The 26932-nt window shown below is 40.7% G+C and overlaps 4 protein-coding genes, 1 long non-coding RNA gene and 1 pseudogene across 5 annotated transcripts; 2 read left to right on the forward strand and 4 right to left on the reverse strand.

Moving 5' to 3' along the window:
- Nucleotides 1–4256: 4256 nt before the first annotated feature.
- Nucleotides 4257–5371, reverse strand: LOC131223970 (putative cyclin-D6-1; annotated as a pseudogene).
- A 1484-nt stretch (nt 5372–6855) lies between these two features.
- Nucleotides 6856–7491, forward strand: LOC131222468 (histone H3.2). The gene has a single exon (XM_058217537.1). It carries the CDS (start codon nt 6951–6953, stop codon nt 7359–7361), a length of 411 nt encoding a protein of 136 aa, XP_058073520.1. The 5' UTR covers nt 6856–6950; the 3' UTR covers nt 7362–7491.
- A 1632-nt stretch (nt 7492–9123) lies between these two features.
- On the reverse strand, nt 9124–10442 carry LOC131222469 (protein M7). The gene is made up of 2 exons (XM_058217538.1): nt 9715–10442; nt 9124–9332 (listed from the first exon to the last, which is right to left on the reverse strand). The coding sequence occupies exons 1-2, from the start codon at nt 10019–10021 to the stop codon at nt 9310–9312; spliced, it is 330 nt and encodes a 109-aa protein (XP_058073521.1). The 5' UTR covers nt 10022–10442; the 3' UTR covers nt 9124–9309.
- Nucleotides 9340–10264, forward strand: LOC131222471 (uncharacterized). Its single transcript, XR_009160059.1, has 2 exons — nt 9340–9501; nt 9551–10264. It is a non-coding gene; the product is annotated as an uncharacterized LOC131222471 (long non-coding RNA).
- Nucleotides 10443–11571: 1129 nt separating the features above from the next.
- LOC131222472 (uncharacterized) lies at nt 11572–21322 on the reverse strand. The gene is made up of 7 exons (XM_058217539.1): nt 20976–21322; nt 20191–20364; nt 19994–20086; nt 19757–19825; nt 12951–13157; nt 12081–12206; nt 11572–11926 (listed from the first exon to the last, which is right to left on the reverse strand). The coding sequence occupies exons 1-7, from the start codon at nt 21231–21233 to the stop codon at nt 11771–11773; spliced, it is 1083 nt and encodes a 360-aa protein (XP_058073522.1). The 5' UTR covers nt 21234–21322; the 3' UTR covers nt 11572–11770.
- Nucleotides 21323–24509: 3187 nt separating this feature from the next.
- On the reverse strand, nt 24510–25111 carry LOC131222473 (histone H3.2). Its single transcript, XM_058217540.1, has one exon. It carries the CDS (start codon nt 25028–25030, stop codon nt 24620–24622), a length of 411 nt encoding a protein of 136 aa, XP_058073523.1. The 5' UTR covers nt 25031–25111; the 3' UTR covers nt 24510–24619.
- Between the last annotated feature and the right edge of the window lie 1821 nt (nt 25112–26932).

Below are 26932 nucleotides of genomic sequence, written 5' to 3' on the forward strand. Positions count from 1 at the left end.
TTGTCGCAAATGTGTGAAGTGGAAACTTTGTAATTATATTATAATGTATGTGTTTTGTTTGAAAATATAAGGTAGCATGGGTAGCACATGTAGGGTATTTGAAGATGTATGGTAGCCCACAATCACACATGTGAGGTGATTAAGGATGTACGTTGGCACACACAACATATGTCGCAATACAACCTAACAGATGTGACACATTTTTATCGCGGTTACTGCTAATTCACCTTCACAGCCTCTATGATGCACTTAAATTTCCTAGTTGCTGGTTTTATGGTCGTGTTTACGAGTCCTCGTGACCAGCAGAAATTGTAGTCTTTAGGCCCACCACTGAACAAGCCCACCTTGGAAATTGGAACATGAGATACAGAGTTACAAATGGATTGGCTTGGCTCGGGCCTGGCCTAATTATATCATGATTTGGGACGAGTTTGTCAGATGCTGGTGTACCCATGGTTCAGGCTTTAGTTGTAACTATCCAAGCCTAGTAGGTAATTTCTCTGGGCCTGGACCTAGGGCTGCCTAATGGTCCCAAAGTCCAATAATGAAAAGTGAAAATGGGCTTTGTAAGGTCCCAAGGGTTGCGTAGAAGGCCTTTAGTTCATCTTGGACCTAGACAACATTAGTCCAGTATAACTCAATCCAATTGTGGCGCTATCAACCCTAATTTTTGTGGGTGTTGAAATGTCAATTAGGGCTACCTCATTTTTGGTTGAATTGAATTATTGACCTTCTATTTGATCAAGACATATTTAAGGGTTAGGATCTTCCCATCTTGGGAGTTTTTTGTGCACAGGCCACCCATGGTGGTCTTATACTATGAAAAGTTTAGATCACCTAAACAGGGGCCCACTTATAGTAAATAATATCATGAATGATACTCTACGAACCTCTGGCAGAATATAGGCATATCAACGGCTCAGGTTGGCCCGTAGGAGATGAGCTTGGCCTAGCGTACCAAGCCTAAGGACCAGGTTAGGCCTGAAATTCAAGGTAAATGAGTTGGCTTGTGTTCGGGCTGTGTCTAAAAGCTCAAAGGCATTTTTTAATATGTGACATTCATGCCTGGAAATTGTAAATTCTTTTTATTTTAATTTTGGTAGGGTGTTTGCGTCACTGCCTCATTGAATAGTCGTTGTAAGGCAGTCTTGGGCCTACGCCGTGTCAGGATAGTATACGAGCAGGGTTTGGATATTGTGTATTCACAATTTTTATTTCTTTATAGATATACAAGCCATATACCTATGCCAATGAAGCGTTTCCACTCTCATCCCTTGTCCTAAAATGCACTTGAAAAACGGATAGACGGAGTAGATAGACCACATCCATTCACAGTCAGCCCAACAGAGTTTACTCAGTACGCGACGTGTTTAGTCTAGCGTGAGTAGGCGGTGGGTGTACTGGCAACAACAGAGAGACAATATATATATATATATATATATATATATATATATATATATATATATATATATATATATATATATATATATGAAATGCTCACTTGCGCACCAGTTCTTACTGTACGAACTTTGAGAACCCATCATACATGATGTGGATCCAAAATCTAACCGTTCAAGTGAAGCGTACCCATTAACTCCTCTCTCTCTCTCTCTACCCTCAATATGTGGGGCTTGATATGCAAGTCAGGACACAAGTCCAAATACTTGAAGTTGGAGCTAGGCCACATCTAAAGATGGACCCACGATTTGAATGGTTTGGATTGAGGTAGACATGGAAATTGTCATACCATTCAAGAGAGGTAGACATGGAAATTGTTATACCATTCAAGAGTATCCAATGACTCCTCTCTCTCTCTCTCTCTCTCTCTCTCTCTCTCTCTCTCTCTCTCTCTCTCTCTCTCTCTCTCTCTCTCTCTATATATATATATATATATATATATATATGTGGGAAGCGGTTCTATGCAGTCTACCTCATGGGAATGATTATTTACATGAGTTGTGTGGGCCCCACTGTGATATGCGTACATGATTTCCTTGTAAATGGATAATGATTATTTATTTTGATAATTGTGTGATGACATTACTTAAAATTGATTTTGATGAAGATTTTGCGATAATGTTTGTTTCACCTCGCAGTCATGGTAAAAATGTAATGATTACAATTTATTTTCTACTTATTTTCTTTACAAGTGTATTTGACTTATGATTTATGAGTTATAATTTTTGTTTAAATAAATGCTTGAAAATGATAATAATGACCCGTTTACTTTATATTTAATAGGAAATTTAAAAATTAAATTAATCTTAAAGAATTATTTTAAAAAAAGATAGTAAATGAGCTTAGACTTGAGGTGTATAATGATTTGTATAATAAATTGATAACAAGTGAGAGAGATGTATCAGACTCGTGAAAGTGAGAGAAAGGAAGGATAGGACAACAATCACGTTAGATGCATTAAAAATGATGGCTAGAAGGTACGGTGGACAATAAGGCCAATGAAAATATGAGAGTATATTTCTGAAACTATTGGAATGAAGAAAATTTTGAGAACATGTGAACCGGAGGAACCATGAACTCAATTAAAGCTGGAGAGTTAAACTTTTATATTTATTTTCAAGAATTAAGGGGGACATGCAAACATATACTACTTATCATAGGATTGAACTTATAAGTTGGTTGATTGAGGAAATATTAAAATGATTGTATCACAAGTCAAACTAATGTATCAAAAATCAATTTGAATTCAAGCTAGAAAGGTCAACCATTAAGACTATTTTCTATTTTCCTAGCTAGATAATCAATGAAAAGACAGGGAAGACGAAAGATCTCCACATGGTGTTTAGGCTCTTTTTGGATTGAGATTTATTCCGGTAATGTAATGAAAAAGTAAATGCTTATAAATTCATTAATTCATCTCTAGAAAATATTTGAACTTGACTAAGGATGGTTATGTTTAGTTTACTAATGATAAAATCATAACGATAACCCATTTTCCTTAATTTAATATCAAATCATCAAATGTATTCACTAATGTGTATATTTTGATTCATTTTTTTATTATAATTATTTAAAAATACAATGATTGCAAATTTTTTTACCTATAGTTTCAAAATATTTACATTTGACCAATAATTGCTATGTTTATTTTGATAATGGTAAAATCATAAAGATGAGATTTCTCTATTATACTATTGCAATAATCCTCAATCTAAATAAGCTATTAATAACTTAGAAAAAGCTTATGATAGGTCCTTAAAGAGTTAATCCTATTGAGAAAGAACAGACTCTCAAGTGAATATATTAATATAATTAACAACATGCATAAGGAGATAGTTATAAATATAAGTAGCACTTTTAGAGGGATAAGTGAATTCACAAGAATTTCTACCTATGAAGTTGGCAAAAACACGACATTCACACAAAAAAGTTGTAGATGCATTATGTATGTTTGTTTGCAAATGGTACGAACTGGCAAGAAAAGAAAGAGAGAGTGGCAAACAAAAGCCAAAATTGTAAAAGGATACTCTTATCTAATTTAAAATTAAAGAGACTAAAGTAGAATATACAGCATGCAATTTGTTTTAACTGTCCACCAATTTTTTAAAATCTCTATGAACCATGCAAGGGAAGCTCAGCGGAGAACGTAATTCAAACTTGAAAATGTGGATAGTAAAGTGTGATGGTTGATTATGGATACATGCCTTAAGCTTAACTCAAACTGAACTGTCCAAATTATGGACCCTAATTTAAAAGATCATCTAAAAATATTATATTGATTTAAGCATCGACAGTTGATTTGACGTATGGAAGGATATGGTGACTGATGAGGTCAATCATCGTCTTCCTCGAATTCACAAGCGAATTAAAAAAAATAAATTTTACTAAAATTATAAATAAATTGATTGATTATAAAAATGAATTTATAATACTTTAAATAATAATATCAAACCTAGAAAAAAGTTTTGAACTCAAACTCCCTTAAAAATGACTTACTATAAATATTAAACTTATTACTTATAAACTGTCATCACTAGACTTTAGGGTGTGTTTGGATTTTGGGCCCAGGTATTAGAGTACCGTATATTTTAATAAAATATATATTTAATGAGGTTTGAATCCAAACATCAACACGTGGTTTGCTGGCAGCCGAGTATGTCGCCCGAACCATTTTGGGTCGTCCACGCGTCTCCGCAATTAGATGACAATGCAGGCTGCGGTGCAGTGCTTTCATTGCACCGCTGTATCAGAGAGATGTAATCTTGCCCTCCACAAGCTCAGGATCTGCAAGATCTGTCTCAACTGCACTTTCCTTCGACGTCATCACAAATCTGTTCCCTCCTTCCTCGTTGAATTCCAATCTCTTGCATCTTTTTGGCTTGATGAAAAAAATCCAAAAGATTGATTTTCTCGTAATAGCGCATTATCTTTCTCTTCTTCGTCCATGCTTTTGATCTCGTAACAGCGCATCCAATGCTGATGCGGCTGGTTTTCTCGCTTTCCAAGCTCAGGGAATGACGGTCAAGGACATTGACTGGCATGTCCAAACTCCATACCTCATCCAATAAGATCGATTCGTAACCATCCATTACCACACCTTGCATTAGATTGTAGCAATCCAACAGCTTCTCCTACAAACCCAAGCAAAAATAAAAATATAAAAATTGGAGAAATTTAGATAAAAGCTGCAATTTTTTTTCCTGGGTTTTGTCTTACTTTATTTATATATACACAGGAAGAAATCACCTTTTGAAAACAAGGAAATTGCAGGGGGAAAAGCTCGTGGGAAGCAGGGAGTAGTGCTGAAGCGGCGATTACAAACGGTTTATACTCTAAGATCTTGACTTCTGAAATCACAATCGAAGATTAGAGAAATCCAATTCAATTTTATTCAAGAAAAAGCTAGGAAAGAGGAAAAGATCTGACTTTTCTATCGTTCTGAGCTTTGAAAACGATCTCTGTAGCCCTAGCTTTTAAAGCCTTCTTCAATGGAGGGTCGTTCTGTTTGAAAAACGAGAGGAATAATAGGAGGAATGTGAAAGGCGTCACCGATCGCGTCCGCCATTTCAACACGCCGAGAATCATAAGCTCCATGTGCTGAATCGTCTGTGTATTGAAGATGATTCCCTCCTCGCTCTGTTGCATTGAATCAAATCAAAATCGATTTCCAATGGGTTTTTTCTATTTAATCCTATTTTTTTACCAGAAAACTAGTTAAAGAGAAGGTGGATTTTTTCATCTATGAAGCCAGAGAGATGCAAAAGATTGAAAGGATGACTGTGATGACGTTTGTGTTCTTGAGTGCGGCAAGACCAGGACTCCACTCCCAAACATTGAGTGTGAAAATTCAAAATGTTGACGTGTACAAGTTCATTCTTACCCAAACACTATGAGGAGTAATCACAATTCCCATGCTAACTTGCTATAGTGTCGCGAATACCGTAACAGGACAGTTTTATATTGCACTATAATATTATACGTGAATCGAAATACCAAAAATAGTAAGTGTTCGATAAAATGGGCCAAAAGTTATGATTGAATTAAAATTTACTATAAATAATAAAAACAAAAATAAAATAAAATTGGACAGGCGATCCAAAATCTTGCAATTCCAGGATAACCCAGTACAGTGGGGTTGATTGGCTAAAGTAGCTTCTCCTATCTGAAATCATACAGGATACGTGGCGTAAATCATTCAATTTATGAGATGCATTTGTTTTATTGTTATGACGGTACTGTTCACTTCCACGTTGGATTGGGCCTTCTTTGGTCCATCTTGGCCATGAAAGTGTCCATGACTTGCTCTGCATCATGATTACAGGCAGAGTCATTGGTGATAACCCCAGTTCAACTGGAGTAGATTAGGTGAGACCCAGCCTCACCCAAGACGGTGTGGCCCTTATTGTGGGGCCCACCTTGATGCATGTATTTTTATCCATGCCGTCCATCTTTTTTTCCCTGATCATTTTTGGACATTATTCCAAAAATGAAGCTAAAATGATCTCGAAAATGGATGGCGTGGATACAGAGTACATGCATCAATGTGCCACACGGTAAGGGCCACACCCTCTTGGTTGAGTCCGGGGTCTCACCTGATCCGCGCTCCAATTCAACAAACAAATATCCACAAATCAAGATATCAGAATTGAACAGATCCACAATTTGACTTAAGGATGGGACCAGGGCCCATCTTTTTAACGGATTGGATCATCAAAACCACAGGTCCCACTTAAGCCTTGCATTTATGATGAGCACGGCCTTTGAATAATAGGCAGCTAAGCTTTATGCACATGTGCACGGGAAGCTCGTATAACCCTTCGATTCGAGGGTTTTGATACAATGAGGACCCCACGTCTTAGCAACCCCGCAAAGCCTTTTACTAACCGTCGGATCGCACACGTGTCAGTTATCCGGGTGGTAAGTGGCCATGGAACTCGAGACCTACGGCCTTTGATCCTCTCTGTCGTGACCAGTGGGACATATATCGCGATACAATGACGAAAAAAACACAAAGCGATATCGCGATATTTTAAAAATTTGCCAGATTTTAAATTTTCGTTTTTTATCGTGATGTTTTAGCGAAACATACGTTTAAATTTTTAAATAGATTTATTAAGTTAAATATATTTGAAATATTTTTATTTTTGACGAGATTTTCCGACAATATCCCGAGAAAACGCTCAAATTTGAACTCCGAACTTGCGAGAGGCGCGTCCTCCAAAAAATCAAACCGAGAGTAGCGCGGATCAAAATCCGCGTCGCTCCCTCCTAGCAATTCTAAACCGTTGATATCCTCCTATATCGAACGGTCACAATACACTCCGCGAAAAGAAGTTAAAAAAATCTCAAAGTTTCTGGGGAGTCGGACTCCCGCTTCCAAACCCGCCTTTAAATGCAACCCTCGAAATCCCATTCCTCCATTCCACATCAAGCCCACGAGCTCATCCTCCATTTCTAAATTCAAATCAAGGTTGTAGATCAGATCAAGATCAATGGCCCGCACGAAGCAGACTGCTAGGAAATCGACGGGAGGGAAGGCGCCGCGCAAGCAGCTGGCGACCAAGGCGGCCAGGAAATCCGCCCCGGCGACGGGAGGGGTGAAGAAGCCGCACAGGTTCAGGCCTGGGACGGTGGCGCTGAGGGAGATTAGGAAGTACCAGAAGAGCACGGAGCTGCTGATAAGGAAGCTGCCGTTCCAGAGGCTGGTGAGGGAAATTGCTCAGGACTTCAAGACCGATCTCCGGTTCCAGAGCAGTGCTGTGGCTGCTCTCCAGGAAGCGTCTGAAGCTTATCTGGTGGGTCTTTTCGAGGACACCAATCTCTGCGCTATCCATGCCAAGAGGGTTACCATCATGCCCAAGGACATCCAGCTCGCTCGTCGGATCCGTGGTGAGAGGGCTTAGATCTCTCTCTATCTCCACCGTATGTTTTAGGGTTTTCTTTTTCGGTTTCTGTTTTCAGATGCGGATGTAAATGCCTTTCTTGCTTTTTAGATGATTGCAATTGGAATGGGAAATGTATGTGCTTGGTTTTTGTTTCTGCGTTAGATAAGAGTTGGAATTTTCTACTTCTTTGCAATCGGTTTGGTATGTTGCGTTTTACTTTTGCTTCACATCTGGACGGCTACAATCTTTGTATCTGATTAGATAGCCGTGTTGCATTGGCTGGGTACATCTGGGTTGTACGTAGAGCTATCTGGGGTGCGGATTGGGTTCTGTGGGGCCCACTGTGATATATGTGTTTTCTTTAAGCCGTCCATCCATTTTGAAAAATCATATTAGGTCATGAGTCCAAAGCGTTGGCAGTTGAAGGCTGGAGTGGACCATGTACCATGCCTACTGCTGAAAACCTCCTGGGGTCCACAGAAGTTTTGGATTAAGCTGATCTTTATGTTTTCCCTTCACCTAGGTTTATGTGACCTTTTGAGCGGGTTGGATGGCAACTAAAAGATCACAGTATGAATGTTTCAACGGTGGAGGTCATTGTCCAACCATTTTCAAAGCTCATTTTAGGGCATGGTCACAAAAATGAAGCATGCCTGAACCTTAGGTGGACCGCACCATAGGAAACAATTGTGATTGAATCTCTGCCATTAAAAACTTCATGGAGTCTATGGGAATGTTTATTTGCCATCTAACCTGTTGATAAGGTCACAAAGACCTATATGAGGAGACTACATGCAGTCTCCTAAAATGAGTTTTCAATGCAGATGGACAGCGTGGATGTAGTCACATACATCATGATAGGGTCTACACACCTCTGAGAATCCACTGAAGCTTTGATGGCCTATGTACTAAGGGTGCCCTGTTTTAAAAGATCCTTGCTGTTTGTATTTGGTCTTTTGTTGGCTGTTCATTTGTAGCAATTATTTTTTGAGATGAAATGTTTATTTTAATGTGAATTTATATTAATTGTTTAGATTGGTGAATGATGAGTCACTTGTATAGACAAGGTGTTATATTATCCAAGTCCCAATGACATATTATATGAGTGTTGTAGGTGGGACCCACTAGTTTGGGTAATGACATCCAACTTGTTTGGTAGTATGGCCATTGCCATTATAATGGGATCATTAAAAAGAATTTAGACTTATATAGTTATTTTGTAGGCCATGGTGCATCAAACAGATCAATTAACTGCCCATTGAAGGCTTATGAATTCATATGGTTTTCACATGATGGTTACTTGACGTTTGGGGTTTATGATCCTACCAACTAGACAATGTGGCAAGCATTGGCCCTAAAAGTGAGCTAATACAACAGATGGACAGTGGAGATGCAGATCCAAAAGCTCGTGTGGACCACACCTTACGAAACATGGGATAATGATGCTCATGGTTGAAACCTTCATAGGGTCTACTGATGTTCATCTGCCATTCAACCTGTTCTTAACGTCACTCTGACCAGGATGAAGGGAAAACACAAATATCAGCTCAGTTTAATTTGGAAAATGGACTACCAACTTCAACCTGAAATGTTGGAAATTTAGATATTCTGCAACATTACAACCGGGGGCCCATATTCTATTGATCTAGATTTGGTGGGACTTGGTTTGGATGGATGATGAATTAGAAAATCTCTATTGTTGACTATATTTTCTATTGCTACATCTGTGAATGGTTTGGAAAACTGAAATGAAATAGTTAGATCAAATAGGCCATTTGATAGTCACTAAAAAGTATTTTAATAAAATAAATACTAATAACTTAACAAAATTACAAATGCTCCTGAGCAGAGTCATTATTTATAATTAGATAAACATATTACATTTGTAAGCTTGCCTAATTCTTTTTTCATTTTCTGAAGCAACGTAGCACTTTATTTCTCTTATGACTAAGCATGCTTTGGTAATTCATACTCCACCCCCAATATCACCTGCACACAAAAATAGTCAGTTACACATTGGTCAGTTTATTCAATAGATAGATGGAGGGCTTTGCAACACATGTATCAACGTGGCTCCAGTGTGTGAAATATAGGACAATCGATCATGGCTGCTGCATGGCCATGTTTGAGACAAAATTCAAGTTGTTCCGCTCATCAGGTATACCACATGTGCATGTTTATTATGGACAGTGGCAAATTTGTTTCAGCCATCCATTTCTCTTATACATCTAGCCCACATAATGAGAACACTGGCTTGCTTTTTGGCCGTGTAGAAATGGGACCTGCCTGATGAGTGGCTTGGGCCTTGCTCTCACTCCACTCAATAGTTCCTAGTTAAGAAGTTGAAGAAAATTTTCTGTTGGATGAATACATGGCTCAAAATTAACACTGCATTTGGCCGGGAGTTGCATGGCCATATTGCGGTCAACGCCAGATATGGGTGGGCCATTCACAAGCACACAGAGGCAAGGTTGCCCGAGCATTCTCAGTGCATTGCAGCAGGGCTCGCTAGGCGGTATGGGGATGAATGGAGCAACTGACGGCCTGCATGGTATCATCTGAACAAGGGCACCGAAGAAGGTCCTGGGGCACCCCTGACCCACCCCGTGCTGCACCATGCTAGCCATAAAAACCAGGACGACCAGCCAAATTGCAGCTTTCATAGCACCACCCTTCATGGCTGAATTGAAGTTCCTTTACTATCAGTTATGCTGTAATTAAGCTGGGTAGCATGTAGGAAATGTATATATAGGAGAAACCTCATACTTCTATGCATTTCTTTCCTAACTCTCTTAACCAAATCATGCAGATTTGATGCTATCACTGTTTTTGAGCTGATTTGTCCATAGAGAATATGCAAGGAATGTGTTGCGCTTCATACTTTAAACCGTTATTCAATTCGAATATCATGAATTGCACCACGTACTTTAAACCATTTTTTCAATTCGAATATCATGAATTGCATCAGGAGACTTGGACAGCCCAATCAATTGATCAGGGCTGTCCATTAGGTCCAGTACAACTTTCATGGGCAGTCAAAGTAACAATCATGGTGACAATAATTTGAAAGCCCAAAAACTTGACTTACTGTTCAGCTGGGGCAGGTGGACTTGAAAATTCTACCAAACTTGAATTATAATTTAAAAATATTAGTAATGGCAACATACATTTAATATGAACAGATCTGTCTACAGCTAAGGACTGCAGTTCGATTCCCTTTCTCCCCTCTTCACATTTTATGCAGGTTGTGTCGATTCCACCGAGTGGTTGAGTCAACTTGATGAGTCTTCCCGAATTGGCAAGATTTAGAGTTGATTCAGCCGAGTTGCACGTCAACTCAGCGAGTTTTAGAATCTGATCTGCATGTAAGTTGGGTCTTTATAGACCTTTTATTTTTTGGGGGATGGGAGATCATTTAGAAGCAAGGAAATCCATAATGGGGCCCAATAAATGAATGATTCAAATTGACAATTAGACCTATTTCTATAAATGATCTTGACTGTCCATTTTTATTGTCTATTAATGGGAACGTTAGAATTGTCCAATCCGTGTTAATTTTGTACGTAGCCAATGAATGCAATGCACCGTGGATCTAATGGCCATGATGGATTGTCTAGGTGTCCCGGATGCAAGTAGGAAAACTATAGCCTAATGTTTTCTTTCCAATAAGAACTATCGCCTAATGTCTACTTTCAAGTTTGAAATGGCTGAGTTTGGTAAGGCACTAATATCTGGCAGTCCAAGAAATATGCTGTTTGGAATATATATGAAAAGGATTTCCGCTGTGATGGAAATTTAAATCGAACTCATTTCTTAGAAGAAACAAGCACAAGGGCCACTTGGGTGAACATCGATACAGCTCAATGATAAGTCTAAGCTTGTTTCTCTTCCAAAAGAAGTAATAATAGAAGACAGCTAACTAGGCAATGATTTATGACTTCCGGCAATATAATACCAAGTCAGAAGACTCAGAACCAAGGCCTTCCCAACTCACCAGTTCCGAAGCCACATGACTACGAGCATTTTCCAATTCAATGTTCTGTCACACCCCTACACACTCACCCACCCACCTACACCACGTGGGCACTCAATCCCATGATCTCAGTGTTGAAATAGAGTCTGTCGACCACTGAGCCATGGAGCCGGACCCAATGTTCTGTCCATCTGTGATGTACTAAGCCATTTCAAGAAAAATCATGGTTCGGAAATTCACCTTAACAAATAAGGCTTGTAAAAAAGATTATGACATGGCCATCTTAAACAGCCATTTTTCGTAAATTGAAATCAAGTTAAGGGACATTATATTTTTAGTACATTCACTTAAAATTCATTCAAATGGGGCTCTCCCACAACTTAATAATCATGAGATCAAAGGACTGACTTTCAAAAGCAAACGAATGCAAAGTCTGCTATTCTCCCGTTCTAGATCATGAATTCTCCTTCTCCCCTTTCAGATTGATTACTGCAAGCTCTAGCTCAACAAAATCTCCCGCACAAATGGGCGGATACTTGCTTGCAAGTGGTGAGTTGGCGAAGTGGCCCAAGGGCTTCAACACAGCATCTGAAGCAATATGTGCAAACAACTGATCGCCGCAGGAGGAAAAGGAAAAAAAGGAAAAAGGAAAAAGAAGAAGAAAAAACTCAGGCCAAAGATCCAAGGAAGAAACCAATATGGAAATTCTAGATGTACCAATATTGAAAACTTAGATATTTTAGCAATCAATACACTTCACTCACTGTCGAGGAAACTCTCCACAGGCTGCGATTTTGTTGCCGTGCTGATTCTATAGCATCAATTGTCCTATTAGTCGCTACAACCTCATGCATACCAGCTAAACACTCCCCTCCAGTGAGCCATTCCAGCTGCACGATCATGATATTGAAAGTATTCATACCAAAGCCATTGATAGGCACAATTCAGATATATATATATATATATATATTGACCAATAAACTTCATTAATCTACAATTAATGCATTTTTATGATTATTTTGTGCCTTTTTAAATTGATTTTGATATAAGCTTCTTTGGTTTCATTTTAGCACTAAAGGTGGGAATGGACCAGGAAGCCAGCCCGACGCAATGAGCCTGACCCGATTTTGGACCTACCAGCTTGGCCTGTGAGCCAGGCTTGGGCCTCGCATGGATGGCCTGATAAATTGTCGCATTAGGCTTGGGCTCAAGTCATTTTACCCAGACTCGGTCTGGCCTGGCCCAGACCCATCCAAATTTACATGTACACATGTTATATCATACAAATATGTCATTTTAATCCACGGTTAAGCAACCCATCTATCTTGCATGTAGACCATTGGTTTCATTCCTCTAAAATGTATGTTTCTTTGTGCATCAGTGGCACACTCGATTAACAGATGGATTAGGAAAATTCAAGTGGGAGATATGGATTCAAGCTGGGCCAAATTGGCCTGGGCCCAACCAATTTTTTCTGGCTCAGGCTTGAGCCTGCTGAGCTTGGGCCGGGGACAGACCTTGGGTCTTAATTGTCCTAACCCAAACCCAGCCCATTCAAATTACAATGATACAGCAATGCATTGAAGTCTCATGCAGTTACTTGTGACAAATAGGAAATAACAAGTGGAGCTTACCTCTTTTCCTGTTTGTATTAGGAGGCATCCAACAGGAACACTCACTTCTACTTTTTGTCCATTTCTCAACCAAATGTTTAGACCAGGAAATCTGCTCCTGCCATGGATTGTTAGGAAGTTAAGGTCGTAATGATATCCCGCAAACACCGTGCCCTCACGGCCATAACGTTGCAGGTCACTACCTGTTGGAGCAAGCAAATGAGGTCCCTGTGTATTTTTTCAAGGAAGAAACAGCGTCAGAAAATGCACACTATGAATGGAAATCCACTAGAGGAATGAGATGAAATGATGTTATTGTGTCTAAGAGAACTCAATTGATGGATTGTCATTTTGTATCGGACCAAGTACTATCAGAAGCAATGACTATTACACTCTTCAGAGCGATGCCATACACCACAATAACTTCATTAAAATTGTCAAGAACTGGCTATATAAAGAAGTGTGATCCCTTTTTGCTTAGAGAACTGGAAAATACTCATTCTTCATGGAAGTAACATAGTGGCAGCTCAATTCCCCACAAATTCTGTGCCGGACCCCCATCATATATCAATCATTTCTGCAGTGAGATCCGTGCAAAGTGTTCCCATTCATTGGTAGAATCAAAATTCACAATTTCTTTTGTACGTGAATGAAAACAGCAGTAATTGAACCTTGAGTAAAACCTAAGAATGTCTTGGCAAAACATGTGAAGGTGAATGCTAGCGAAAAGACCAAGCATAGATCTAAAATTTGGCGAATCGGCTCTAAACTCAGCCAAGTCAACTTGACTCATCGAGATTTTGAGCCAAGTCAATAAGAAACACGCTGCCCAGAGAGACTGGGGACTGACTCGTCAAGTTGGCTTGTCAACTTTATGTGACTCCGCATGACTTGAACCAAGTCATTCGCCAATTTGGTTGTTGTTTTAACTAAAAAGGGAATAGTGGGATACGAGAGTTGAACACATGACCTCAATGGCAATGTTGTACCTCACTACCAAGTTCCTACATGCTTCACTTGTGAGAGAATATGCCATTTATACTCATGCTATGCCGAACACCTGTAATTAACCTAAACACCTTAATTTAATTTATTAAATATTGAGTCGGTTCGAGTAGAACTGACCCAGCTGAATAAAGAGTCGAGTAGAGTTCTCTGGTTTTCAAACTACGGTACAGGTTGTATACCATCTCAATATCTGAACAATCAGGCCATTTTCTGAGAGCCTCAGGTCAGTAATAAAATGTATGATGTCCTTCTGTTAAACATCGGCAAAGCTATAGCTAAATTAAATGCGGAAGAGACCAAAAACAGCAGTGTATACTTTGATCATGATTGGAGATCCACATATTTCATCTACCCCTTGAATCGGCTAGTGGCAGTTCCGTTGAAGCTCGTAACAGGAGCATTTTCATGGTTTGCTATTGCAAATATTTACCCATTCCATATAAATCATATGGACATGGTATGCCCATATCAATGTGCATAACGAGAGGATAGCAACCTGATACATGCAAGTCAATCTTGCAAGTCGCCGCAATTTAAATATAGTGGAGCAAAGAGAATCCATGCAGCAGTAATCTCCAAGCCTTTCGGCCGCTACAATCAATATTGGTCACATTCTCTCCTACTTATGATAGAATACAGAAAAACTAATGCTAGTGAAAGACCCGGCTTATGTTAATATGCTTATACATTGACAATAAACTTTTGCCCAATCTAATAATAAACTTGCACATAGCACGTTTCCTATCTTTTAGTTGTGGCACAAACACTAGAAAAAACATTGCCATTAGATTTATTCAATTTTATCCATCAAAAGCAATCCTAGTATGCGGGGAAAGGAGGAAAAAAAAAACCCTCGAGTTTTCAACCCAGTGATTTGCAGACTCCCAACTCTGTGTGCAATTGCAGAGAAAATTAAGCCTCCATAGACCCTGCAAAATAAACTAGAAGTTGATTTTAGAGATAAGTATCAAGCAAGCCTATTTCTTTATTGTTGAAATTGGAGCCATGGGGTCCGAAGCTGTTTCGTTTCGAAAATAAGTTGTTGGAGTATCCTGATTCTTTTGCAGTCGAAGGTAGAGCTGTTGAGAGATTCAGCACGAAACCGAAGCTCCTGGAGGAGAAACTGGGAGACTGGAACAAAGCTTCCTTTGGAGATCTAAATTCCATTACAGAGAACCCGAAAGTGGAGACTGCTGACCTGGATAGAGAGGAAAAGGATGGCTTGGTACCCTTGGAAGCTAGGGCTAGAGAAGCACTTTTTGAAGAATTGGGGGAAATTCTGTGTAAGGAAGAAATTCATGGGCAGCAGAAGTCACAAAAGATGGATTGAAGGAGGTAAAAACACTCGATTCTTCCACAAGATTGGCGGCCCTCAGAGGCAAAACAATCGTATCTCACTGATCAGATATGGCGATACTTCCCTTTTTGGGAAGAGGATATTTGCAGATGTATTGTCAGCCATTTTCAGGACTTCTCCAAAGAGTTCTCTATTAGATCCAAGATTGGCAGTGTGCAATTCAAGGCTCTGTCTGGGAAGCACGCTGAGGATCTGGAAGAGAGATTTAGCTCCAGGAGATTCAAGCTGCAGTATTCAACTTAAATGGGAGCTGTCCTCTGGGGCCTGGTGGTTTTTTAATGTGGTTCTACCAAAGTGCTGGGACATTATTCAGGAAGACATGGTAATTTTTTAGGAGTTCTATGAAAGAGCTATCATTAGTAGAGACTAGAGAGGTGGGTGCATTGTTTTTTTTTTTTTTTTTTTTTGAGAAGTAACGAAATTTTCATTGAAAGAAAAAGGAATAGAAACAAAATAAGGCCAATGATCCGCTGAGGAGGGGGATCAGCTAAGAGGCCATAAAAGAGAGATTACAAGATTGAAGCTTCTCCACAGAAGCAGACCAATACACTATAAAATAAATCACCCTTTGGACTACACTCTCAACCGATTTGGAGATACCGTTGAAACATCTTTCATTCCTTTCTTCCTACATAGACCACCAAACTGATTTGCTTATTCCTAAGAAGGAAGCAATGGGGTAACTGATTTCAGACAGATTAGTCTGCTGGGCAGCATATATTAAACCAATGCAAAAGTTCCAGCAAGCAGTATTCACAAGATCCTCGGCAGCATTATCTCTTCGTCTTAAAGTGCTTTCCTTACAGGAAGATTGATTTTTTATTTTCCTTTTATTGCATGAGAGTTTTTGGATGAATATCAAAATTCACAAGGAGGTATCCGGGCAGTTTCTCCTCAAAGTTGATATGGAGTTGAACTGGAATTCCATCAACCGTTTGCTTGGAAGGATGGGTTTCAGTGATAGATGGCCAAAACGGATTACAGCTTATATTCCTTCATCATGGTTTTCTATTTTAATCAACAGATCCCAAATGGGTTTTTTAAATGCAGGGGGAGGAATTCCACAAAGGGATCCACTGGCTCCTTTTCACAATCATTGCCAATTCCCTTCGCAGATTGTTCACTAAAGCTTCTGCCATTGGGTTGATTCAAGAGATTGAGGTGGGCAGTGAAAGCATAAAGGTCACGCATGTACACTACGATGATCTGCCTTTTGGGATTGTTCTGTTCATGAAGCCTGTACATTCAAGGCCATTCTCCGGTGTTTTGAGATTGTATAGCATTGAAGAGTAAATATTTCAAGATCAACATCACTGGTTTGAATCTTGACATCAGTGGGGCCCTATAGGGCATTTTCTGTGGAAGTTGTCTTTATAGGCACCACTTTAGTGTTTGTGGTTGGAGAGAAATTGGTAGGATCTTCAATGGGAAATCTAGTCCAGTCCGTGCAACTGTAAGTAAGCTTTTCAGTTTTGTTAGACTGGGGTAAAGCATGTCCTAAGATGAAAGGTATCCCAAGATGGTTGATTTCTTCTAATTGGGAGGAAGTGATTCTTTGCAGGTGGAAAAGGGCTAATCCTGAAGAAAGATAGAATAAACCCCATGCCGACAGTTACAAGCTAAATTTTGATGGCCATTCCATGAGGAATCCAGGTCAGGCTGTTCAATAGGAGATGGGCCTCTTTACTTTTTGTCATGTCTGGTTTTATGTTGGATGCAATTGTCATGCCACAGTGTTTCTTGGCAGTCCTGTTGCATGTTGTATTTTCTTCTTTACTTTTTTCAATAAATTTCTTACTCATCAATTAAAAAATATTTGAGTTATGCATTAAAAAAATTAAAGCCAATCATTTATTCATCTTAGTGGCTTCTTCACATTATGTGTATGTGAACAATTACTATGAAAAAGGTGAAAGGATGTGACGGCCAGTATATACGATTTACCATCAGCACCAAACTCTTTAGGACAGCAAAGATGGATTCCAAAATTCTATTTCAGATGTTGATGTGTTTAGAAAACCTATCATCATCCAAGGAAGGTGAAATCAGTACAACAGGGAACAAGACAGCCTTGTTTCTTAGAGATAATTGTGTAACATCACTCGTTTCTCAGCGGAAAGGTCAAATGGAGGGAGGATCACTGCAGGCATGCGGGCCTTTTCAGATTGAATTGATTTGCACGACCTCTCCAATCTTCCATTGCGAGGAGTAAGTTTACCTAGTCTGACCGGCAATCGAATCTGGTGATGTCCAGATTGGATAGATTTCTTGTTTCGCCAAAATGGCTCGAAAATTTTCCCTTAATATCTCAGCACGCCCTCCAGAAGCCAATATCTGATCACCATCAGGTGATGCTTGCTATGGATGAATAAAATGGGGGTTCAAAACCGTTCAAGTAGCTCTTTTGGCTCTTTGCATTGGTAAGCTGCCAAAACACCTTTGGGATAAGGTGATCGAAAGGTTTGAAAAGTACGTAGCCAGATGGAAGTGTCAGTATCTCTTTTTTCATGGTTGTGTCACGCTCATCAATGTAGTTCTTTCAAACCTCCCCTTATATTTTATGCTAGTGTTTAAGTGCCCGGCTTCGGCATTGTCAAGGCTTGAGAAGTTGTGGCACGACGTCTTATGGCATGGGATAGAAGATAAAAAGAAATTTCACCTCGTAGGATGGAACGAGGTCTACAAGTCATATGAAGAAGGCATCGCAGGCACCAAAGACCTCAAATCTATAAATTTGGCATTGCTAGGGAAGTGGCTTTGGAGGTTTGGGAAGGAGGACGGGATGCTTTGCAAAGAGGTCATCAAAAGAAAGTATGGGCGTTCGGAAGTAGGGTGGTAGACTCCTCTTATTATAGGTCATCCACTTTGTGGAAAGGTGTGACATCCGTAAAGGTGTTGGGTTTTCTCTTGGGTATGATGAGAAAATTCATTTTTGGAAAGATGTGTGGATAGGAGATTCTCCGTTGGAAATAGACTTCCCTCAGATATTCCACCTTGCTAGATCCATCAATTGTAGTTTCTGATTGCTTTTCCTATGGCTGGGGTAGCCCGTGGGATGCGGGGACACACTCGGGGTGGGTGACCCATGTGATTTGGGGCTCACGAAGGAGGTCTCATGTTCGAGACTCCTTACCGGGGGTGATTAATGCACATTTCACACCGGGCTCAAGTGGGGTAGCCTGCGGGATGTGGGGACACACTCGGGGTGGGTGGCCCATGTGATTTGGGGCCCACGAGGGGGGTTCAGTCGAGGTCCTGACCCATGAGATGTAGAGCCTGGGCTATGAGATAAAAGGATTAATTTGCCATACTCTAACAGTTCGAGCTTTTAGAGCAAGTGGTTAATTATCCTGTATCAAATTGGTATTAGAGCGGGAGGTCTCGTGTTCGAGACTTTTCACTAGGGGTGATTAATGCAGGGGCATTTTTACACCGAGCTCGAGTGGGGTAGCCCGTGGAATGCGGGGACACACTCGGGGTGAGTGACCCATGTGATTTGGGGGCTCACAAGGGAAGTTTCGTGTTCAAGACTTCTCACCGAGGGTGATTAATGTGTGTTTCACATCGGGCTCGAGTGGGGTAGCCCGTAGGATGCGGGGACACACTTGGGGTGGGCGGCCCATGTAATTTGGGGCCCACGAGAGGGGTTCGGCCAAGGTCCTAACCCATGAGATGTGGAGCTTGAGCTATGAGATAAAGGGATTAATTCGCCATACTCTAACAGTTTAAGCTTTTAGAGTAAGTGGTTAATTGTCCTGCATCAACAAGTCAAGCATTTTCTTGGTTTGATCCTTCTATGCCTTTCTTAGTAACAAATCATTGGCTAGAGACGAGGTGCTCACTAAGTATGTTTGGCATTATCAAGTTCCTCCCAAGATAGAAGCCTTTGGTTGGCTGGTAGGTAGAAAGAAGGTTTTGGCAGTTGAGAACCTTCGAAAAAGAGCGATGATTATTCCAAATATGTGCTTATCTTGTATGGGAGATGAGGAAATGGTGGACCACCTGTTCGATCATTGTGTTTATCTTCATGTTTATATTAATAAGCATGGCTCTTAATGGGCAAAAGGAATATACGGAAAGGTAACGTTAGTGCACCCAACCTCTGATAACTAGGCTGCTTTTGGAAGCATAAGTGAATTGAATTACGACCATTGTTTCATCAGGTGGTGATGATGAAAGTTATTGATGTTTCCATCTTACCATAATGAAAAACTAGCCCTTGCATTGGAGTTACTTTCCTTTCAAGTCCAACTTAAGTAATAGACTTGAAATTTGGAACCCACACCACCATGACAGATGTTAAATGCTAACAGAAGAACTTGCAAGTCAGTTATTTTGATTTAACTAGAGTATTAGATTAATGATTGCGATTCAGTTCAAAAGTGCAAACAAACAACACCCATAAGGTGGATAAAGAACACATCAAGTATAAAAGAAGCCGAATTACAAGATCAACAGTTACCTGTTTCATAAGAGAAGTAAATGCATCCTTTGGCAAGCCAAATCCTATTGCTGTCATTTCAGCGACAGCCTGCATGAGAATTTACACATGAAAGTATACTCAGACAACAACTTATAAGCCAGTGACACCATTTCAACAACCAGAATATGACTTTTACAAGAAACAATACGCCAGGTAGAAGACATACAAGTAATTAAAAAAAGACCAAAGCAGCAGAAAAGCACAACAGCCTTTCACCTCTATTGCAGATATCATTTTGTAGCCCCATGAATCCATGGTTTCTTTCCACTGAGGAAAACCTTCTGGTATGACAGGTTCAGAATTCAGTTCCTAAATTGAAACAGACGAGAAAAGTGAAGGACTGACAATGCAGTAAACGCATACAGACAAAACAATACAATTGGAAACTGGTAACATGCTCAATGAAATAGGACCTGAAAGCGGGTGGTTGATGGCCGTGGGCCCACTCTCCACATGTATCTCCACTTAAGGTCTGGTCCCATAGGAGTGGATGGTTGAAACTCCTTCTGCATTGATTTTATCTTCTCCTGCATTTCCTCATCGACCAGGCTGCGTGGGACTTCAACCCCTTCAGGCGTCACACCAACCTGTTATTGCCCATTGACCCTGAATTCTTTAACTGACAATGTCTTATCTATTGAAGGATTGAAGTTTTTTCAACCTAAAATCCACTAAAAATTCAAACTAATTCAGATATGTGATCAATGACAATTTTGTTGATTTGCTTCGAAAGAAAGGGAAAGCGTCATTAAAGCAATGAGAAATCATCGTGAGGGATGATCCCAACCATGCATCTATCACACCACGTGTTTTTGAAAATCTAAGTCATTGATCGAACTCGGCATTGCCGAAAACTTGGTTCTGCTGAAATTTCAGGTCTAATGGACACATGAGTGGGCCACAATCTTAACCTCAAATCCAGCCGTTGGTACAGATGCTGACACCGCTGCCAGAGAAAATTGCGTTGAAACTCATTCTCAGTGGCACCCAAACACGCCCTAAGCTCAGAGAAAATGAGCGGGTATCAGTATATGAAATTCACTGAGCATCGAAATACCCCACTTAGTCCGCGTTTGGATTAATCGAATTGTGGACATTTTCAAATCGATAAAAACGGAATGGCTGAACTGTGATGGCGATTCACAAAAGTGCATTTTTGGTAATTCCAGAACGAAGAAGGCTGTATCAGTAATTTCACCTGATAATGGAGATGGGGGCGTTCTTGGAGGCGTTTGAACTCTTGCGATTTCTCGAAGTAATTCTCCATCATGTCGAGGAACCGATCGTTGTCTTCGACAGAGCATCGAGGGTCCTTCACCAGCAGCGCTCCCGTTTCCCTTAGGGTTCGGCTCACCTCCGAGCACAAGCTCTGCAGCTCAGGTCCCAGGCTCGGAGGCTCGTGATCGACGGCTGAGATCTCTAGGTATGGGGACAGATCGATCACTGGGAGATCCATGGGTTGAGAACGAGTGAAAGAGAGAATAAGAGAACGCAGATCAGATGGAGGGCGATTGCGGCATTGTATAGATGCAAAAAAGTATCGCCTTGGCGTGCTATTGGAGAAGAACTTTAAGGGCCTGTTTGGCCGGACCGATCCCACGGTTTTAGATGGGATGGGATTCAAAAAACAACACTATTACTCATGGCAAGGACTGTTCCTTGTTACCATGGGATAAGCATAATACCTTTTTTTTTGTTTATAATACGGTGGTACATGGAAAGGATGTACCCACCATCATTTGAAATTATTGACAATAACACATGTGTTATATCTACACCGTTCATTTGTTTTGTAACCTCATTTTATGGCATAGGCCTAAAAATGAGGCAGATCCAAAACTTATGTGGCCCCAAAGAAGTTTTCAACGGTAAGTATTCAATCCCCATTGCTTTCTATGGTGGGGTCCACTTGACCTTTAGATATACTTGATTTTTTGGGCCATGTTCTGAAATGATCTCGAAAAATGGGTGGACGGTGTGGATATAGCCTACACATCATGGTGGGACCTACACAACTTGCTAACACTAAGTGATATTAGCACGTGACCCAAGACGATTCTATCCAGCCTACTTCCAAGCTTTGACAATCTTCCCCAAGCATGGAGTGGAATTGGCACAGGACCATATGCAATTCCATCCCACCTAAGCCAATCTAATCCAGCCGGCCAAATAGGCCCAAAAGTCGCATGTGCGGGTTGCAGGAGCCTGGAGCCGGACCCACTGCAAAAAGGGCAAAATCATCATTTTACATGGGAAATCTTTGCACGCGAAGGATTGCGTCCTACCCCGCCCGGACAATAATCCGTCCGGGCAGGGCTCTGTGGGGCCCACCGTAATGTAAGGACTTTATCCATACCGTTCATTCCTTTTCTCAGATAATTTCACAGTATGATCCTAAAAATTATATAGGCAGAAAGTTACAGTGGACCACACCAAAGGAAGCTGCAGTGATAATGACAATCCACCGTTGAAACCTTTTAAAGTGCCACCGTGATTTTTTTTTACCATCTACGTATTCATAAGGTCAAGTATACCTGGACGAAGTGAAAACACAAATATCAGCTTGATCCAAAACTTCTGTAGCTCCCAGGAAGTTTTTAATGGTGGGCGTTCAACCCCCACTTTGTGGTACAGTTAAGCATTGTTTGCACCTAATTTTTGGGTTCCGACCCTTAAATGTTCAGTAAATATAGATGAACGGCCTGGATAAAACTCTTAAATCAAGGTGAGACCCACAGAACTCTACCCGGACGGATTATCGTCTAGGCGGGGGTTGGACGCAATCGGCTTCCACGGATTTCGCGGTGACCTCAACACCACCTAAGGTCCGTGGTGTCCAGACTTTGTGAGACCCACCGTAACGTGTGTTTCATCCACGCCGTCCATCCTTTTTGATGGCTGGTTTTAGGGCATGAGCCAAAATTGAAGATATCTAAAATTCAAGTGGACCACACCACTAGAAACAGTAGTCATTGAACACCTACCGTTGACAACTTCTTGGGGCTCACGATAAGGTCGGACACAAATAAACATCACTGTGCCCCTTAGGAAGGTTTGAACGGTGAACACCAGTTATCTCCATCATTTCCTTTTCCTATGGTGTGGTGCACTTAATCTTTGACCATGCTTCAATTTTGAGCTCATACACTAAAATGAGCCAGCAAAGCAGATGGACAACGTGGATAAAACACATACATCACGGTGAGCCCCACACAGAGTCCGGGCACCAAGTAGCTTCTGGTGTCACCACTCAATCCAGCAGGTGGTTAATGTTGGATGTTGGGATTTAATTGGGCCGCATGCAGCAGCAGTGAAAAATAAGGTATGACTTCCCCCCGAGGCATAACTTCTCAATTATGCCTCATCCCACCGTCCAGACCATCCAAACCGTTATTTTAAAGTTATTCCTAAATGCAATTATATGGTTGTGAGTGAAATTATTGGGGTATACTCCATCCATCGCTAATCAGCGATTTGGACAGTCAGGATTTCCATAAACCCATATGCCTAATCTTTTTTTAATCAAATGATCATTTGGATGAATCATACAACCAACCTGATTTTAAAAGGCAAACGCTCATGGCATTGCTAATCAGATTGACGGTGATGATCATCACGTCGCAGCAAGCTATAGTTAAGATTAAAACAGGCCGCTGGTGTTCGCCAGTGATGTCCGTTCCTGAAAAGGCTCGCGGGAAAAATGAGACTGGGCCTAAACTTTAGGCCCAACAAAGAACAAGGTGGGCCCACATTAAGTTTAACAACGGTTTCTGTTGAGGCCCAGCCTTCTCCGTAAGACTTGTTGTTTTCAGACAAAGATGCCCACACAATGATTAAAAGCTTGTGAACCGTCCACTTCACTATCCATTCATCCCACACGATGATTAAAAGCCTGCCCAATACAAGCAATTTGAACCATCCACTTTACTGTCCATTCATCAGATGGTTCAGATCATCTATCAAAGTGATTTTATTCTGCAGGAGGGCTACCAAAGGTGCAGCACATGGATGGTCCAAATGATGATTAGACATTTTAAAACATGAATAATCTCATTTATACATTTTCTTCGAGATGTTGATGCAACAGTTCTCAAATTACCTGATGAAAGTGATTTCTAAGCAAGGGCACTCAATGGGGGTAGGATACAAATGATGTACAATTCAAAGCAAATGGTCAAGCATTTTCCACTGATTAACCAGGTCAGCTCTTCTTCTTTTTTTTTTAACTTTTTTTCGATTTAACTTTGATTAATTTGATAGAAATGTTTGATTAAAGTAAATATTGACAGCCAAGGTGGGGCCCACATGGTGGACAATTCAAATCGAGAAAAATCCTATAATGGTGTGACATTAGAATCAGGATGCAACATCAAAATCAATAAAAGGCCAGTGGATCATTGAGTAGGCCCACCCCACTTGCACCACTGGATCTGATGTTTGAGTCAGGGTCATTGAACCTGACTCAATAACTAGTGGCATATCAATCCAAATTTAGAATCATGGGATAAACCTTGGTGGAAAAAAAAAAAAAAAACCCAAATTATTAAACAGACAGGTCTAGGTCTTCTCAATAATGCTTGCTGTGGACCCTAGCACGATGGCCCAAGGCCCAGATGCCATGCAATCAAGCTCATGGTTATGGGATCGAAAACCTCACTCATGTAAAGAGGAACACATCGACCAAGCCCATTGCAAAGAACCCGAAATCTATTTCCAATCTAACCCAGAAACAAAAGCCAAACACATACATTTCTGATTCCATTTGTAACCATCAAAAAGCAAGAAAGGCATTTACATCCGCATCTGAAAGCAGAAACCCTAAAACGAACGACAGAGAGGGATCTAAGCCCTCTCCCCACGGATCCGACGAGCAAGCTGGATGTCCTTGGGCATGATGGTGACCCTCTTGGCGTGGATGGCGCAGAGATTGGTGTCCTCAAAAAGACCCACCAGGTAAGCTTCAGACGCCTCCTGGAGAGCGGCCACAGCACTGCTCTGGAACCGGAGATCGGTCTTGAAATCCTGAGCAATCTCCCTCACCAGCCTCTGAAACGGCAGCTTCCTTATCAGCAACTCCGTACTCTTCTGGTACTTCCTTATCTCCCTCAGCGCCACCGTCCCCGGCCTGAATCTATGCGGCTTCTTAACTCCTCCGGTCGCCGGAGCCGACTTCCTGGCCGCCTTCGTCGCCAGCTGCTTGCGTGGCGCCTTCCCTCCCGTCGACTTCCTGGCCGTCTGCTTCGTGCGAGCCATTGATCTCGATCTGATCAAATTTCCTACCTTGATTTGAACTTAGAAATGGAGGAGCTCGTGCGTTTGATATGGAATGGCGGATAAGGATTTCGAGGGATATATTTATAAAGGGAGGGGGGAAATTCCGTTTTTTGAAGATTGTGTTTGGGGAAGTGTATTTTGACCGTTCGATGAGAAATGTATCAACGGCTTAGCGTTGTTTCAGTGTGAGTGACGCGGATCGCGATCCGCGTTTTCGCTGGTTTCATTTTTTATGAGTTATTTGATACTCTGGCAGGGAGTGACGATTGATGGACAGGCGCCCAGAAATTGTACACATGGCACAAATTAACTTAAATCAAAACGACTAAATTGTCGATTCCACCGTCTTTAATTCATAACACCAAAATAAAGATGATTAAGCAATCCTATCCTTTGATTCATAAGTCGAAATAGGACTAACCGTCTGATAAATGTCCACATAATCGACAGTCAGATAATCTAATTACAGTGGTTTTTGTTCATGATAGAGGTAAAAGGGGACACGTAATTTGGACAGTTTTATTTTAATTAACTTCATGCCACGTATACAATTTCTAAGCGCTTGCGTATCAATCGTCCCGCCATGCCAGAGTATGGAAGTTTTTCTCCTGATGCTTTACGAAAAAATTAGCACTGTATACTCGCCTCTATTTTTTTCAACGCCCGTAAACTCATGCTTACTAAGGTCATGCTTTCCGCTCGCGCGGGCCTTCCTCATGATAGGACGCAGCTTGAGTGGATCCCCGGATCCACTGAGGTCGGTGGATCCCTGACCGTGAGGCCCACCGTGGTGTATGTGTCTTATTCCACGCTGTCCATACGTTTCTCCATATCATTTCAGGGCATGAACCCAAAAATGCAGCGGATCCAAATCTCAGGTGGACCACCCCATAGGATGATTGAAACCCACCGTTAAAAACTTCTTGGGGCCAGTAGAATGTTTATTTGCCATCCATTCTGTTGATGTAGGTCACACAGACCTGGACGAGGGGGCCACTAGAATGTTTATCACCTACTAAGATGTTACCCGAGCCAGGCATAATCTGCTCCCATCCAAGTGAACCTTCATACTCCGCACATGTGTCCACTTATGAAGCAAGGCCTATTTGATCAACGGTTTGTATCTTTCTAAGAGTTGGATATCTTGATCAACATACGGTGAATCACATTAAAGTTGTGATGAGTCTAAATTTATGTAAGGGCAATACACTACAACTATGTTATATGTATAATAATGTTCTAATTGGACTAGAAATGCAAAAAATTGTGTGGAGTCAAGGAGAGGAGTTTCCATGCGGTTCAAACTCCTCACCCTTCATAACTATTTAAACATGATTGGTCCACAAGTCCACACTTGTCTGAAGCTAATTTTCTATCAGGATGCTTCTCTAATGAATGTAAGGTGCAGAAGACTACCATTTTCAAATATGGCATCCCATCCAAATAGGAATTTCAGTTTAGAACTCTTGATTGCTATCTTTGATGTATCATTCAATCCTTTTAATTCTGTAATTTACAGTTTATAGTTGGTATTAAAGTAAGTTGTGCTTTGGCTATGGCAGATCTATTTAAAATCCGTTCAGGAACCCTAAGGGTTGGATATGTGTTCTACTCATAGTTTAATCAAACTCATATCTAACCATTATGGCACATCCTCGCATTTGTTTCTGACATCCAGTGACAACAGCGGCATTGTCCGCCATTGTTGTCCAATTTATAAACCTATCATTATACATGGAGGAGATTAAGGATTTAGGAGACCTTTAGTATTTTTGTAGGTATTAAGTATAACAAATCAAATAAGATTTTTTAGTCTTTAAAAGAAATTTGGATTACGAAACTTCAATTGCTATGTTGAAAATTGACTACAGCACCAATTAA

The sequence above is a fragment of the Magnolia sinica genome, chromosome 13 (genome assembly GCF_029962835.1).
Source record: "Magnolia sinica isolate HGM2019 chromosome 13, MsV1, whole genome shotgun sequence".
NCBI classification, from domain to species: Eukaryota; Viridiplantae; Streptophyta; class Magnoliopsida; order Magnoliales; family Magnoliaceae; genus Magnolia; species Magnolia sinica.